We start from the raw sequence: 17,539 nt of genomic DNA, 5'->3' as shown, positions 1-17,539 counted from the left end.
CCGTCATTGTAGTTTTGGCCTGAAAGCTTCAATTCACAGTAAAATTTTATAGCAGTCAGGACTAGTGTTGTCTGTCTGGTCCATTGAATCCTTCTCGTGACTAGAAGCATTAGGAACAAGGAGGGTTGCAGTGCAGAAAATACTGGGATTTTTGAATAAGTAGGGCTGAGAATTGTCTAAAAGTGTTCGTATTATCAGAAGAACGTTTAAATGAGGCTCTTGTGGGTGCTCTTTCAGGACCTGTGAGTGTTAGAAGCGACTGAATGGAGCCAGGTCTGAATCCTTTTCCAAGTCCGGGTCCGGTTGGTGCTTCTGAAGTCGGGCTGCCCCGGCAGTCGTCGTGGTGATCATCTTGTCCCTGGAGGAGCAGGCAGTGCTGGCAGAGGAGGAGGACAGTGGACGTGTTGGGAGAGCGCCCGGGGTGTGGGCGGGTCACACCCACAGGGACAGCCGAGAAGTCTAAGGACTCCTTCTCTTCTTTGTAGCTTCTGAAGCTCTATCCCCGCTTGTTCTCTACCCCGCTTCCTGCAGTGGTCCCTTGACCTCCGGCCTCCCTCCCGCCGGCGCCCCCCGCGGGGGCCGTCCTGGCCTTTGGGGCTGATGACCCCATGACTCCCGTCTGCAGCCGGGCGTTGCCCCGAGCCCGGCGCTGGAGGAACTGCCGCGGCTGGAAAGGGCCAGCACGTCGTGTGGCCTCTGGGCCCCGAGCACCTTGCCGGCCCCTCCCCGCTTGCCTCGCCCGGCACTGACGGGCTGCCCCGTGTGAAAGGCCCACGGGGTGGCGGCAGCGCCCAGACCTCCATTTAGGACACACAGCGCGAGCAAAGCAAATCTTTATCTTCTCCTCCCTGAACTGTGCTTTCTCTTTGTCACGTGGGTAATCAGCGTTACATCTGCCTCGTCGCTCGGGCCAAAGACTCCGCGTCCAGTCCCCGTCCGTCCTGTCTTCACAGCAGAACTCAGGCTTGTCCCCTCTCTCCGCCCCAGCATGGTCCTGTCTCATGCCGGCCCCTGGCACGCCCGCTCCTTCCCTTGCCAGCCGCCACCCCACAGAGGGGCCGGGCCGTGCTCTTCCATTTTGGGTTTCAGTAGAAGAGTCTGAAGAAGAGGTTTTGTAGCAGGCCAGGAAGTATGTGCTAAGGGATCTTGGAATTGGTCTAAAATGCCTCCTGCCTGGAGTTTTATGAAAGACCACATCTCCCGCTGCAGGATGTGCCCAGCTTGTGACTGGGCAGAGCCCCGGGCACTAGGGCAGGAGGGAAGCACCCAGGACAGGATGTGTACCCTCAGGCCCTTTGTGGGGGGGTGAGGAAGGACCCCAGGCCTCTTTCCTACCCCCCGCCCCCAAGGGCTCACAGCTGAGGGCAGAGAGCGGCCACATACACATTCGGATAAGTGACATGATCACAGGAAGGTTGGGAAGGAGGTAGCTAAGAACAAGTACCAAAAGTAAGGGGAGAAGTGATGAAGGCTTTCTTGTGCTGTTGAACTGAGCAGGGCTGTGTTTTGTTTTGTTAGGTATTTGAGAAGAATCCTTGATAAGGGTTTTATTCCCACAGGGGTGGAAACTAGGAAAAACGGATTTCAGGTGGGGACCTGAGAGTTTTCTTTGTCTGGGTGCAATGCACTGGAGGCGGCCACCAAGAGGGGCGTGTGGCGCTAGGCCTTAACACCTGCGCGCCGGTGGGAGGCAGGAGTGAAGCAGACAGGGCCTGTTCCGACTCTCCCCGTGCGCTAGATAGAAGCGAGCGTCAGCAGCTTAGGTCTGTGGTGTTTCGGGGCTGCTAAAGTGTGCGCCACGATTTCTGGGGGCCCTTTACCTGTGAACCAGTTCTGCCTGTTGATTTACAGAAAGATGGAAACTGCGCGTGCATGCGTGTAATAGTTTAGAGCTCAGACTGAGGCAGCTGTTCAAACAGTGCCTTCGTTTGAGGTTTTTAAACAGGTCCTTTACATGCTTTTCAACATCAGAAAGTACAGAAAATGTGTAGGGTAAAAGCTCTTCTATTCTTGTCCCCTAACTGCTTAATTCACATGCGCTCCAGCTGTTGTAAGTTATTTATCCTCCCCGAGAGGGTTTGTGCTCATACCTGGGGATGCGCACACGTCCATACACACAGCCCCCGGTGCCGTCCGCTGTCCTCAGTACTGCAGTGGTCTGGCACATAGTAGGCGCGCTTCCTAAAATCTGTGTTAGATGAGCGTCTGTTTTTTATGTCCTGTCTCCTAATATTCACTAAGAAGTGAACGGTATATAACGTTTTACTTTCTATGTTTTTCATGTGTTTTTAGCCCCCTGTGCTGTCAGGAATCTGCAGGACTTGGCCCGTATTTACATTCGACGCACACTTAGAAATTTCATAAATGATGAGATGCAGGCCAAGGGCGTTCCTCAGAGGGCTCCGCCCAGAAGGAAAAGGAAGAGGGTCAAGCAGAGGATTAACACTTACGTCTTTGTGGGGAATCAGCTCATCCCTCAGCCTCTGGACAGCGAGGAGGAGGAGAAGATGGAAGAGGATAACGCGGGGGAGGAGGCGGGCCGCGGCGCCGCCCGCGAGCAGGAGACGCCGCCGCAGAACTTGCTGAGGGAGAAGATCATGAGACTCCCCCTGCCCGAGGCTCTGAAAGCGTACTTGACGTACTTCAGGGAGAAGTGACTTGGAGCACGAAGAAGAATGCCTACCGACAGTCCTTTAGTCCCGAAAAGGTAGCGTTTGTTAGGAGTTAAAAGAGAATTCTTCTTTCATCAGAGTGAATTTTTAGTGGAAAAAGTATAACTTGTTTCTGTCTTGGTAATAAAAATGATGTATTCTGTGATTAAAAAGAATCCCTTTTATAAAATATATTTTTCTTTAAATCTTGTTAAAATTGCTGTTTTAACTTGGAGCGACTTCAAGAGTGGAATGTAACAGTAGTCAAGACTGGGTCCTTCAGACCCTCATCTGGTTCCTTACAGACTAGCAGTGGTGAGGGTTAGATTTAATCTTCCATAAGGTGAAATAATCAGGAAGCATATGTAGTCTGATTCCAATTGCAGCCATTTGCATTTCCTCCATGAAACCTTTATCTTAACAAGGAAATCAGAAGCTTTGTGTGTTGCAGTCACTGTTGCTGAGTTGCTGTAGGTCTGTTCCGGGCAATGTATGAGTGCAATAACGATGCAGATACGGAGTAACGTAGCTTTAAAAAGCCTCCTTTCAGGGAGTTCAACAGCACTGCTACTCTTGCTCTTGAATCTGTTGCCAAAAGACATGGGGAAAACATCTGCTTCTCTCATAGAGATTTTAGGAGCACGTCAAGTGAATATTAAAGTAAAACGTATATACTTAATACAACTCTTAGTTTGGGTGGACCCTTTACATTTCCAGTATTTAAAAATGATGAGGTTATCTTACTCTGAAGATTTAGAAGATAGTATATTTAGGACGGTTTTCCCTGTAGTCCACTGTATAAAGTATTTGCTTTAAGAGAGTCCGTTGTTCTACGCGACTGTTGATGGCTCATCGGTGAATCGGCCTGAGTGGGCTGGTCACAGGTGCACTTTAGCAAAGGAAACTCCTGGTTCATTGGCAGGTTCATCCTTGACAAGCAGGGCTGCGCCAGCCTGCATTTGCTTTGAAATTCATCTTTGTAGCATAGGAAGTATTCACAGAAATTATATGTAGATGACCTTTTCTTTGAAAATTCGGAATCATAGTGTAATCTTTGGGACCTACACTGGGCTCATTTAATTTCTTCCCATGTTTTTATTTTGTTCTTGTTTCTTGTGGTAAAGTAACAGTGATTTTCATTTTTTTGATTAATACCCCTGTATTCATTCTTTGAATGTCAGTAGTGAAACAGGTGATAAATGCCATTATTAGTGTGTTACTTTTCTTCCTACTAGGGCCTGAAGGGTCATGCCTTGTTTAAGAAAGTATACAGTGTAGCATATTTACTATTTAGTGTTCCATGGATTATATATTTTTCAGAAGGAAAAATTTGAGAGTATCACTTATCACCACCAGCATCACTGTTACAACTGTTGAACAAGTATGCTCGAGGAAACGCAATCGATGTGTAGTGGAAGGATTATTATGTCTCTGCAAAGATTCAACCGTTAGATGAATGGTTTAAAAAAATCTCAGCTCTGGTAATTCCACACATCTAAAGACAACTGTTTGAAATAGTCTAAGCATGAATCATCCCAGGTAAATCAGGATATTTTAGTAATGTGAAAGATAATTTCGTGGAAGCTGTTCGTTTTTTACCATTGACTGGGCTTGGGCGTTGGGGGTATCTCCACAATTTTTCTTAGGCGATTACTAAGCTGTTATTGTTAAGAAATGCCCCATTCATTTCTATCAAGGAGAAAAAAATAGTTTCATACTATTGTCACGTTAGAAATGTTCCTTTTATTTTGAAATCAGTGTCCATTTTAGAAGTTTAATTTTGGGTTCCTGGTGCCCACATATTTTTTACCTAGCCGCCCCCCCACCAGCTTTGTTGTTTTCGGGGCAAAGTGTTCAGATAACGTCAACACGACGTTTTCTTAAATCGTGGTGTTAACTATTCATGAGGGACGTTTTTGTTAAGGATATATTTGAAGATGGAGTTTTTCATATCAGCTTTTATTCTGTTGGCTTTGGCAAAATGTACAGTAGGTTTTCATAATCATTGCCTATTTTTTGTCATTGAAATGTATCTTTTGTGTTTTTAAATGCATTTATTTCACAGTTGTGACTTTACTATTGACTTTAAATAAAGAAGTAGAAATAAAGAATGAAATTTTAAGCGAAAGCCCTTTTATCTATTAATGGGAATATATTAGAATGATTAAGAATATTTTGGGTGTTTATTTTTTAATGAATCATGTTATATTTGAGTGTGGATAATTATGCTTTATAGGTGGAGAGGTAGCAAATAAAGATGAAGTAATTGAAAATGATGAGCAGTGTATTCATGGGATTTTACAGTGGGGTAATTATTTGTCTTGCGGAGAGAAAGTAGGCCTAGGGAGGGAGCGCGACGACTTCCCCCCTCAGTCAGATTGCTGGTTGGAGATGGCTTGAAACAGCACCCAGGATCTGATAGAGCCCGAGAAACTGCCGGCAACACCATTAACTACCAGGAACATCGTTTAAATCTGTACTGCTTATTGGTCCATATATCTGGTTCTAGTACTAATGAAGAAAAATGTCATTAAGATAGCACACATAGTAGTTAAAATACAAAATGTGGAAGTGTTGGTTTCCAGCTGTTTGAGAGGACAGAAGTGAAGCAAAACCTGTTAATTTATGGGAAAACTTGGAAAATTATTTTAAATAAACAGTTGCATATAATTAAGCATCGTTCTCCAGTGGCCTGCCTTTTTTCTCTTAGAAAATGTCAGTACACCTATGGATATATGCTGAATTATGGTATAGAATTGTCTGTATTTGGACATCTCATTTCCTTTTGACTGTTGCCACCTCTGTAGGGTGTAGGGTTTTAAAAAATTTATTTTTATGGGGCTTCCCTGGTGGCGCAGTGGTTGAGAGTCCGCCTGCCGATGCAGGGGACACGGGTTCGTGCCCCGGTCCGGGAAGATCCCACATGCCGCGGAGCGGCTGGGCCCGTGAGCCGTGGCCGCTGAGCCTGCGCGTCCGGAGCCTGGGCTCCGCAAGGGGAGAGGCCACAACGGTGAGAGACCCGCGTACCGCAAAAAAACAAAACAACGACAACAAAAATTTATTTTTATGAACTATTCAAGTAGATACGAAGGATATTTATAAGATGCTTGGAAAGTCCAAGGAATGAGTGTTCATGTACGTACATGTGAGTACGAACCATGAGGCTTGACTGACAGCACTGCTGTTACCTGTGTGTGCCCCTCTTCCCCGCTCATCTTAGCCCCCCTCTCAGGGTGCCCGTTTGTGTCGGTCACACCTGGCTTTTTGCCGCGGTTTTACACATACGCTCGTATCTCCAGGCGGTATGAGTGGAATCACCCCTGTTCGTTCCTGTGCACCTACTTTTCACTGCACGTTGTCTTTCTGAGGCTGGTCCCTGTTGTCTGTAGTGATGCTAGATTCCCACATTCCCACCTTTTTGTTCATTATTTCTTCTTGACTCTTAGATCATCTCAATTTTCTTTTGCCTAAAGTACATCTTTTAAAATTTCTTTTGGTGAAAGACCCTGGGTAGCTAGCTCTTAGTTTTGTCTGTCTGAAAAAAATTTATCTTTGTTCTTGAAAAATACGACTAATATAATTTTAGGATGACAGTATTTTTCTCTAAAACAATGGAGTTACTTCTCTACATTCTGGCTTTCATTGTAGCTGTTGAGAAGTTCACTGATAGCCATTTCTTTGAAGGTTATCTTTTATCTCTGTTTTTGCAGTTTTGTCCTGACATTAATACTCTTGTCTTGGCATTGTTGATTTTCTGTAGTTTCATATAATGTGCCAGGTGTTAATTTTTATCTTTAATCCTACCTGGTATTTGTTTTATAGGTGTGTGGATTGGCCTCTTTGATCAGCTCTGGAAATTCTTGGCCATTTTCTTTTCTTACAGACATTGCCTCAACTTTTTGCCTCTCAGCATTGGATTCTAAATAATTTATTCAAATATATCTTCCAACCACTAATTCTGTCTTCACTTGCTTTAAGTCTGCTGTTAAACCCTTACACTGAGTTTTAATGTCTGTTAACTTTTCTAGTTCTGCTTTAAAAAAAAAAATTTCCTGCTCTTTATTAATACGTTCAGTTCGGTAAGCACACTGAACCTGTTTTTATTCCATATCTGATTCCAGTGTCTGAACTCTGTGGTGGGCTTCTGCTCAGGATGTCTCTGAGGGCTAGCTGTGACGACCCCGTTTCTCTTGTGCTTTGCGGGCTTTGACTGAGCGTGTGGAACTCTTATCTGTGAGAGTTTATTAGAGGCTTTGCCAGAAGCACTGCTGGCTCACAGCCTCTTTAAACTAAGTCCTGGGTTTAAGGGTTTCACACCACTCAGGGAGAGGGGCCTGAACATCCACGGGAAAGCTAAGCTGGGGACGTTACATCTTCGGGGAGGTTTTACTCCCTCCTCATAGCAAGTTTTGAAATAGGCAGTTTTCTCTGCGTTCTCTGGGGGAAGGAGGGGATAAGGTGGATTATTTCTAGTTCTCCTTAATGGACTTTATGGGGACGTGGAGATTCCAGTGAAGCCCTCCCCATTTAGGAAAGGGCTTTTCCCCTTCTTCCTGTAAGCTTGCTGCCCCAAATCTGAAGTTAATGTCGGAAAGTTAAGCAAATCCTCCAGCTGAACGAGACCCCAGTGTTCACGTACCTTGCTGGCTCCCTTTTCACTTTGTTTTTGGACCCTTGTATACGTCTTACTAACTGGCTCACTCAGTACACTGCTGCCTTTTTTTAAAAAAAATGTTTCTAATGCTTTATCTAGCACACACAGTTTTCTGCTGGAGAGTCTCCTAAGGCCTGCAAGGAAAGGTCCTACAGCCACGATGAGGCTGGCATTCATGTGCTCCTCTGGGCCTTGCAGTTCTTAGCCTTATACTCATGGAAGGTAACAGTAGGGTGTTTTTTTTTCATTGACTGTCAGGATTTTAAAAGAAGAAAGTTTTTAGTCTTTCCTTCCAGAAAAATGCCCTACGAATACAATGTAATATTTATTATATTGAATATTTTGAACTGAAAACGACGCACAAACCCGCGTGTCTTGTCCAAGTTCTCCAAATTGCAAACATCACCAAGAGCGTCGGAATTGTTAGCGGTGGGCCTGAAAGGACGAAGGTGGCTTTTTCGTTTATTGATATAGACAGTAAGAGACACACGAACGATGTCAAGCATAGTTCAAGTTTATTTTAAGATCATTCTTGTTCATGGAGATTGAGTTTTTTCTTCTGATTTTTGTATTAAAAAACCCCAAAACCCCACATATTTAAAAGTTGGAACATTCTGCCAATAGAGGGCAGTGTTCACCTACAGTAGAATGTAAAGGAACGAAGAATTGCTGAGAGGAGAATGAATTTGTTTTTTCTTTATACTCATAAGGTTGATAAAATTTGACAGAACGTTCTCCACTCACTACCTCTGTCTCGCAGCCCGGTCATCTGGAGTTGCTGCCTAAATTAACCATCCAAGTTTAACTTTGTTTTTCTGTTTTGCATTTTTTAAAGTCCTATTTTAGGGATGAGCTTTGTTTGAAAGTTTCAGTCTTTAAAGATAAAACCAAAACCTTAAATAACTGCTTACAGAGTGCCCAGAAAGTACACGTTGAACTGCAAGACATACTTGTGGCAGAAGTCTTCTGTTTTCCAGCGGTGTCGCCGGGAGAGGGCCGCCCGCCCCCGTGCACCTAGAGGGTGAGAGGCGGGTCTGCAGCCGCCGGGGCGGCGGGTCCTGGAGGCTCATCGGTGCCACTTCACGTGCTCACACGCGTGACCGTGGGTGCGTCTGCTCCAGGGCCGGGCGTGGGCGCTAAACACTCAGTGTTAAAGGAAGAAACCAGAAGCAGCTGGTGGGAATCTCTTATTAGTGCAGCCAGCGCTTTGGGTTTCAGGAGTGGAATAATACAGTTCGGAGTAGGGAGTATGTGTTCCTGGGTCAGCCAATTATCACTGCGCTCGCCCTTCAGGATTTGGAAGTGTTACCGGATAAAAAGAAAAGCTGTCCTGCGTGGATGCAATAAATAATGAACCAACGTGAGCTGCCGAAGCCCGGCCGGGGGCTGAGAGGCTGGGCTCACGGAAACAGTGGAGCGACGCGCCAAGAGGAGGTGCCTTTGCCGGGCGGCTTTGGCGCTGACGGGCCCTCTTCCCCGCGGCGCACCCCGCCCCGCCTCCTGGCCCAGCCCCGCGCCCCACCCCGCTCCCGCGTTCCCCCCCCGCCCCGCGGCGTGCGCCCCCGCCCCGCCGCGCCTCTGTCCCCCCAGGTCCCGCCCCCGCTCGGGTCGTCGGAGCAGGGTCCTCACTTTTCCGCAACCCCAGGCTTCGGCGCTTAGACTGGAAAGCGCGAGCCCTGAAGCGGTGAAAGGAACGGGTCTCCTAGCATCTTCCAGAACTTACCACAGAGAATTCCCATCTTCATTCCTTGGGTAATTTGCCTGCATAGAGTCCCAGTTTAACCCTTTATCGTCGCCCCCCACCCCCAAATCTTCCCTTCCCTGAATTGGGTGAAGCAGCCGCCCACGCCGCGTGCCCCCGCTCCCGGCTGGGCCTCCCCGCGCCCTGCGGTGGGCGTTGCTCCCGGGTACCCAGAGCAGCCGGGAGCGCGGGGCGGGGGCCCGGGCGAGCAAGCAGTCGGCGCCCGGGAGACCACGCCGGAGTGGGCGGGCAGATGGGCCTGGGTGCTCACCCGCCGTCCTCGCCTTCCGTGTGGGGAGAGAAACCGCATCACTGAGCTGCCCTTCGGCTCGCACAGTGTGTGGAGCGCGCACCCTTCTCATCGTGGTGCTCAGGCTTTACGCCCCAAGAGGAGAAGAGGAGAAGTGCCTCCAGGACGAGGCGGTTGCAAGGGCCCAGCGTCCCCGGTAAAGTGTCTGCCGGTCGTGGCGGGTGCGCGCGGGAGAGAGCCGCCTGCCCCGTTCGGGTGCATCCCTGGGCGGGTGAGTCTCACTCTCCCCGAGTGAGACTCTGGGAATTTTGAGCAAGAGGTAGGACGAGCAGCGCCGGGTCACTTTTCGTCATAATCGTGAAATGAGGGTCTAGCTGGGTAATGAGAGTTCAAGCTGGTGGTTGGTCGTTGCACATAAGCCCACTTATATTCGGCCCAGAGTAATTTTTGGTAAGCATCTTAATTTTATGTGCTCGTGAATACGAAAAACAGCCTTACTGTAAAAACCCACAAGACGCATTCTTGAGCCCGGGGCCGCTTCTCGTGTGGTGGCCAGAGGGCAGGGCGAGCGGGGCCTTTGGCCTTGAACCTTGCCTGTGTCGTGTTGCGGCGTCAGTTTCTGCAGAAGCCCCAGCGCCAGGCACAGGGCGGCCTGTCCGTCAGGTGCCAAGGTCGGCGGTCGGCCCGTGCCGGACACCCTGTCCTGGAGGCCCTGAGCGGAAGGGAGAGGGCGTTGTCCTTGCAGCTGTGCAGAAGCCTTCCTCGGCTGGAGAATGACGCCCAGTGGCTGGACCCTCAGGACCCCAGCCGGGCCCCCTGCGAGTTCCCAGCTTCCTGGGGTCTCGGTTTCTTAGTCTGTAAAATGGGGATGCTAGCGGTTTTCGCCCCCTGGCGTTATTCTCAGGTGACATGAGCTCGTGCGCGTTACACGCTTAGGAGAGTCTCGATCTGGTTCTGCCCAGCGCTATGGAAGGGTTTGCAGTGACTACTGTTTATGGCTCAGGGCATGAACTTTGGACTCATATACCTACAGGAAGCTGGCTGGCAGGGTCCTCTGAGGGGAGCAGCGGGGGGGGGGGGCGGCGAAAGACGACCTGCCCTTAGTAGAGTGATGGGCAGCGACTTACCTGCAGCTGGAGTCCTGGGGAGCAGGGACAGCCCGGGGCCAGCCAGCTCCTGAGTGGGTGCTGCCCTCAGGGCTTGGGGCCCATTGATAATGAGCTGGCTGTAGTTTTCAAGAAAATATGGAAGTCAAAAGTGAAATTCCCTGATTTTTATTTTTAAAAAATTTTTTTGGCCAAGCGACACATCTTGCAGGTATGTTAGTTCCCCAACCAGGGATGGAACCTGGGCGCTAGGCAGTGAAAGCGTGGAGTCCTAACCACTGGACTGCTGGGAAGTTCCCTCCCTGACTTTTATTTTTATTTATTTATTTTAAAAAACATTTGTTTATTTATTTGGCTGCGCCAGGTCTTAATGGCGGCACACGGCATCTTCGTTTCTGCATGCGGGATCTAGTTCCCTGACCAGGGATCAAACCTGGGTCCCCTGCATTGAGAGCGCAGAGTCTTACCCACTGGACCACCAGGGAAGTCCCCCTGACTTTTCAATATTAGCAGCTAATTACAGTTTTTCAAAGTGAAAGGCTCGACCACGTGTATTTGCAGGTTGCTTTCAGCCCAGAACCTTCAGTTTTTGACCCCTATTGGAGACAGGGTATGAAAGCTGAGAGAAATATATGCAAAGTCTGTACAAATTGGTCCTCTACTTCCTTGGGGCCAAAAATCCTTGACATAGGATTACATTTTCATGCCAGCAATATCATGAAGGACCACAACTAACTGATTAAGATGAAAATTCTGAAAAAGAAAAGGCAGATCAGCCTTTGAAAGCAAAGGCATATGGGGCCTGGCTCAGTTTCTCCCTAACAGCAGAATTAAGTTTTTGTTAAAGCACATTTAAATATATGTGTATTGTCACATAACAGTGGAAACAGTGTAAAGAACACATTTAACACTATAAATGGCCAAAGTGCTAGTAAGTGTTAATTTGTAGTATTGTTATATTGATACTTTCCTTGATTTTTTTTCTTTCCGTGTTTTTAGAATTTTAACCTTAATGTAGAAAATATTTTTCTTAGCCATAGATAAAAAACTTCACTATATTTAAAGATTATGGTTAATCAGGGCTTTAAGATTAGAAAAATGCAAAGCTATTCCCTTCCTCAATTTTAATTTGATTCCATCTATAAAGATTTCAAAGCACATATCGTTTACCAAATATTCTATTACCATTTTGAAACTCTCAGGACACCCCTGGTGGTGCAGTGGTTAAGAATCTGCCTGCCAATGCAGGGGACACGGGTTCGAGCCCTGGTCCGGGAAGATCCCACATGCCGTGGAGCAACTAAGCCCGTGCGCCACGACTACTGAGCCTGCGCTCTAGAGCCCGCGAGCCACAACTACTGAGCCCAGGCGCCGCAACTACAAAAGCCCGTGTGTCTAGAGCCCGTGTTCCATAACAAGAGAAGCCACCGTAATGAGAAGCCCACGTACCACAACGAAGAGTAGCCCCTGCTCGCCGCAACTAGAGAAAGCCCACACGCAGCAACGAGGACCCAATGCAGCCAGAAGTAAAAATTAAAAAAAAAAAAAAAAAAAAAAAAATGGACCACTGCTGGAAATTGTGTAAATCGTATACGCTTAGTGGAAGGACTTTTCAATGTGAAAGTTTCAAGATACTCTGTTTCTTAGCAGAAAGTTGAATTTGACGAATGGTAAATAAAGGTAACCAATCAGGTAAAACTATAGCAAAGTGCTCTGTTACACCTGACTTCCAAGAGGAGCCCCAGGGCAGAATGCAGGCTGGAAGGGACCTTGGAGGACTGGCCAGGTCTGCCCCAGGGGCGTCTGGTCTCCCCCGAGGGTCCCCGTTCTCCACCACATCCCTTCGTAGTCTTGGGTTCGGCAATGGATTCTTGGATACTGTGCACCAAAAGCACACTGACAAAAGAAAAAATAGATAAATTGTTCTTCATCAAAGTCAACAGCTTTTGCACTTCAAAGGACACCATCAAAAAAGTAATAAGACAGAATGGGAGAAAAATTTCAAATCATATATGAGAACCCTTTTACCTCAACAATTTAAAAAACCACATAACCCAGTCAAAATTGAGCAAAGTATTTGAAGAGCTATTTTTTAAAAGAAGGTACACAAATGGCGAATAAAACCCATCCGGAGATGCTCAACATCATTAGTAATTAATGAAATGCAAATCCAGAATGAGCTACAACTTTAACTCTTGAGAATGGCAAAATAAAAATGACAGATGATAACGTGCCAGCAAGGATGTGGAGAAACACTGCTGATGGAATTGTGAAGCAGAGCCCGTTGGAGGACAGCTTGGCAATTCCTCAAAACCTTAAACGTAGAATTACCGTATGACCCAGCAATTCTGGTCCAAGAAAAACGAAAACATGATATTGATTCTTCCAATCCAAGAACGTGGTATATCTCTCCATCTGTTGGTGTCATCTTTGATTTCTCTCATCAATGTTTTCTTTAAAAAAATTAATTTATTAATTTTTGGCTGCGTTGGGTCTTTGTTGCTGTGCGCAGGCTTTCTCTAGTTGCGGTGAGCGGGGGCTACTCTTTGTTGCGGTCCGCGGGCTTCTCATTGCGGTGGCTTCCCTTGTTGCAGAGCACGGGCTCTAGGCGCTCGGTCTTCTCACTGTGGTGGCTTCTCTTGTTGTGGAGCATGGGCTCTAGGCGTGCGGGCTTCAGTAGTTGTGGCACACGGGCTCAGTAGTTGTGGCTTGCGGGCTTAGTTGCTCCGTGGCATGTGGGATCTCCCTGGACCAGGGCTCTAACCCGTGTCCCCTGCGTTGGCAGGCGGATTCTTAACCACTGCACCACCACGGAAGTCCCTTTAGCAGTATTTTTAAGTGGAGAATTGATCTATAAATAATTCCTGCCTACAGAGAATTTTCCAGTCTCTCTCCCTCTCTCCTTCCTACAAATATTCATGGAGTGCCTATTTTATACTAATAGCTAAAAAAAAAAAGAAAAAAAAGAGCTATATTTTGCTTCTTGGTCCTTCCCTCTGGCTCTTAATACCAAAAATGGGAACATAGATAATAAAGAAAAAAAACCCCAACCCCCCAAATATATAGAGTGCAAATTCTCAGATGTCCTATGTAGGAAACTGTGCAGGGATGGAACATTGCCAGCAGGGGTGGGTGTGGGGAGAGCTTACTTAGAAGCATCAGGGCTGGCCTGCCTGAGAAGGGGGTTGAAACCTACAGAATGAGGAGACAGCCATTCAAAGAACTTCCAAGCAGAGGAGTGAAGTCTAAGGCTGAGTAGATTTTGGCTCTTAGAGAAGCTGAAAGAAGGGCAGTGGGGCTTCGTGGCTGGAAGGAGAGTGTCTCAAGACATCGAGTAGAGGAAGCGAGTAGAGGAGAACCTCCTTCAGCCAAGCCTGGGCAGGCGAGCAGCCCCTGGGCCTCTGTCCCTGGGAGCCAGGGCTTGGTGCTGGCAGGGTGCACCCAAAACCCGAACGTCTGCTCTCGTGGCCATCACCATCACGTGGCCATCACGAGGACCATCTTCTGTGGTCCCAGAAGATGCTTCCCCTCATCTCCTGCCCTAATGCCTCAAAACAAAGGGGGATGTTACCTCTCCAAAGGCTGCCGGGACTTATGGGAGATACTGGTGCTAACCCTGGAGCAGAGAGGCGATTTGAGCTGTAGGAACATGTAGGTAAGAGAGAACACAAATACGCTACCTTGTCACATCCCTCCATTCACAATAGCATGACAGCCATTCTCGTTCACGCATAATCAATTTCCCAATCTCATTGATTATCCGTTTCCTTGATTCTCTTCATGAACCCATCCCTGGACTGGACATACTCATAAGTTAGCAAGGGATTTGCATCTTCCTCTTGAATTCACACACTCTACGTTTGAATATTTGTATGTCTAGACATAATGTGTGTGAAGTGTGATAACAGACTCTTTACGCTGGTAACTGTATAAACTTGAAATGCTTAATTAAAAATAGATTTACTTTTGTAAAAATATTTAATAAGGTTTAATTACATTTTTATAAGTAAAGATTTAATTTTAATACATTTGATTTAAAATTTGATAGATTATGATTTGCATTTAACTAGTTTAGATTATTATATATTTTATTTTTCCAGCTTTATTGAGTATAATTGACAAAATTGTATATATTTAAAATGTACAATGTGATGATTTGATCTGTGTATACATTATAAAATGATTACCACAACCAAGTTAAATAACACATCATCACCTCACATAGTTACTCTTTTGTTTTGTTTTTGTGAGAATGCTTTAACTGTACTCTCTCAGCAAATTTCACATCCACGGTACTATAGTCACCATGGTGTACATTAGATCCTCAGAACCTCTTTTAACTGAAAGTTTGTACATTTTGACCAACAGCTCCCCATTTCCCCATTTCTCTGGCAACTACCGTTTATTCTCTGATTCTGTGAGTTCAACTTTAATTTTAGGGTTCCACATATAAGTGATACCACACAGTGTTTATCTTTCTCTGTTGGGCTTATTTCACTTAGCACGAAGCCCTCCAGGTCATCCACGTTGCCAGTATCTTGGATATTGTGAACAGTGCTGCAGTGGACCTGGGAGTGCAGGTAATCTCTTTGAGATACTGATTTTTTTTTTTGCGGTATGCGGGCCTCTCACTATTGTGGCCTCTCCCGTTGCGGAGCACAGGCTCTGGACGCGCAGGCTCAATGGCCATGGCTCACGGGCCCAGCCGCTCCGTGGCATGTGGGATCCTCCCGGACCGGGGCACGAACCTGTGTCCCCTGCATCGGCAGGCGGATTCCCAACCACTGTGCCACCAGGGAAGCCCCCTGAGATCCTGATTTTGTTTCCTTTGGAGATATACACAGAAGTGGGATGGCTGGTTCATATGGTAGTTCTATTTTTCATTTTTCTGAGGAACCTCCATACTGTTTTCCATAGTGACTGCACCAGTTTACATTCCACCAACAGTGCACACGGTTTCTCTTTTTCCCACATCCTTGCCAACGTTTGTCATCTCTTGTCTGTTTGTTAACAGCCATCCCATCCGAACAAGTGTGGTGATAGCTCATTGTGGTTTTGAATTACATTTTCCTAATGACTAGTGATGTTGAGCATCTTTTCATCTATCCGTTGGCCATTTGTATATCTTCTTTGGAAAAATGTCTATTCAGGTCCTTTGCCCATTTTAAAATTAGATTATTTGGGGATTTTGTTATTGAGTTTTATAAGTTCTTTATATATTTTGGGTATTAGCCAGGTATCAGATATATGATTTGCAGATATTTTCTCCCATTCTATAGGTTGCTTTTTCATTTTGTGGATGATTTCCTTTGCTATGTAGAATTTTTCTAGTTTGATGTAGTCCTGTGTTTGCTTTTGTTGCCTTTGCTTTTGGGATCAGATCCAAAAAATCGCCAAGACCAATCTTAAGGAGCTTTTCTTCTGTGTTTTCTTCTAGGAGATTTAGGTCGCAGTTCTTACATTTAAATCTTTAATGTATGTTGAGTTAATTTTTGTGAGTGGTATAAATTAGTGATCCAGTTTTATTCTTTTGTGTGTGGCTGTCCAGTTTTCCCAACACCATTAATTGAAGAGGTTATCTTTTCCCCATTGTGTATTCTTAGTGCCTTTGGCAAATATTAATTGACCGTATATGTGTGGGTTTAATAGTGGACTCTCTATTCAGTTCCATCGGTCTATGTGTCTTTTTAATGCCAGTATCATATTGTTTTGATTACTATAGCTTTGTAATGTAGCTTGTACTCAGAAAGTGTGATTTCTCCAGCTATGTTCTTCTTTCTGAGGATTGCTTTGTCTATTTTGGGGTACTTTGTGGTTCCATATGAATTTTAGGATTTATAAATGTTTTTCTATTCTCGTGAAAAATGCCATTGTGTTTTAATAAAGATTGCATTGCACCTGTGTATCGCTTTGGATAGTATGGATATTTTAACAATATTAATTCTTCCAATCTGTGAACATGGGATATCTTTTTATTTGTTTGTGTCTTCAGTTTTTTTCATCATTGTCTTATAGTTTTCAGCACACAGATTTTTTTTACCTCCCTGGTTACATTTATTCCTAAGTATATTATTGTTTTTGATGCAATTGTCAATGGGATTGATTTCCTAATTTCTCTTTCAGTTAGTTTGATGGAGTCTTTAGGGTTTTCTAAATCTAAGATTGTCATTTGCAAACAGAGACAATTTTACTTCTGCCTTTCTGATTTGGATGCCTTTTATTTTTTTTTCTTACCTAATTGCTCTGGCTAGGACTTCCAGTATTATGTTGATTAGAAATGGTAACAGTGGGAACTCTTGTCTTGTTCCTGATCTTAGAGGAAAAACTTTCAGCTTTCACCACCAAGTCTGATATTAATCGTGTGCTTGCTATATATGGCTTTTATTATGTTGAGATATGTTCTTTCTAAACCCTCTTTGTTGAGAGTTTTTATCATGAAAAAATGTTGAATTTTGTCAAATGCTTTTTCTGCATCTATTGAGATAATCATTTGATTTTTATCTTTCATTCTCTTAATGTAGTGTATCACATTTATTGATTTGTGTATGTTGAACCGTTCTTGCATCCCAGGGATAAATCCCACTTGATTGTGGTGTTTGATCCTTTCGATGTGCTGTTGAATTCAGTTTGCTGGTATTTTGTTGTGGATTTTTGCATGTATTTTTTGTCAGGGATATTGACCTGTGATTGTCTCTTCTCGTACTATTCTTGTTATTGAGAGTAATGCTGGCCTTGTAAAATGAGTTTGGAAGTTTTCCTTCAGCTTAAAATTTTTGGAAGAGTTTGAGAAGGATTGAGGTTAATTTGTCTTTAAATGTTTGATGGTATTCACCATTGAAACCATCTGGTCCTGAACTTTTCCTTTTTGGGTGTTTTTGATTACAGATCTTCAGATTTTCCTTTTTTTTTTTTTTTTTGATTCAGTCGTGGTAGGTTGTACTTTTCTAGAAATTTATCCATTTCTTCTAGGTTATCCAGTGTGCTGGCATATAATTTTTCATAGTAGCCACTTATGAACCTTTGTATTTTTGTGCTATCAGTTGTTATGTTTCCTCTTTAATTTCTGATTTTAATTGAGTCTTCTTTTTTTCTTAGTCTACTTACAGATTTGTCAATTTTACCTGTCTGAAATCTAGC

At 45.1% G+C, this 17,539-nt stretch overlaps 1 protein-coding gene and 1 non-coding gene across 3 annotated transcripts in view; one reads left to right on the top strand and one right to left on the bottom strand.

The window, feature by feature from the left end:
• PCMTD1 (protein-L-isoaspartate (D-aspartate) O-methyltransferase domain containing 1) overlaps positions 1-2,657 on the top strand; it is a 31,893-nt gene extending 29,236 nt beyond the window's left edge. For both annotated transcript variants that reach the window (XM_065895419.1, XM_065895418.1), the window contains exon 5: positions 2,293-2,657. In XM_065895419.1, coding sequence (XP_065751491.1) covers positions 2,293-2,657 — 365 coding nt within the window. The remainder of the gene's footprint in view (positions 1-2,292) is intronic.
• Positions 2,658-10,814: 8,157 nt separating this feature from the next.
• Positions 10,815-10,887, bottom strand: TRNAE-CUC (transfer RNA glutamic acid (anticodon CUC)). Its single transcript has one exon. It is a non-coding gene; the product is annotated as a tRNA-Glu (tRNA).
• Positions 10,888-17,539: the final 6,652 nt, after the last annotated feature.

Source organism: Phocoena phocoena, chromosome 17 (genome assembly GCF_963924675.1).
Source record: "Phocoena phocoena chromosome 17, mPhoPho1.1, whole genome shotgun sequence".
Lineage (NCBI taxonomy): Eukaryota > Metazoa > Chordata > Mammalia > Artiodactyla > Phocoenidae > Phocoena > Phocoena phocoena.
The sequence above is the reverse complement of the archived record's forward strand: the minus strand, read 5'-3'. Positions and strand labels throughout refer to the sequence as shown.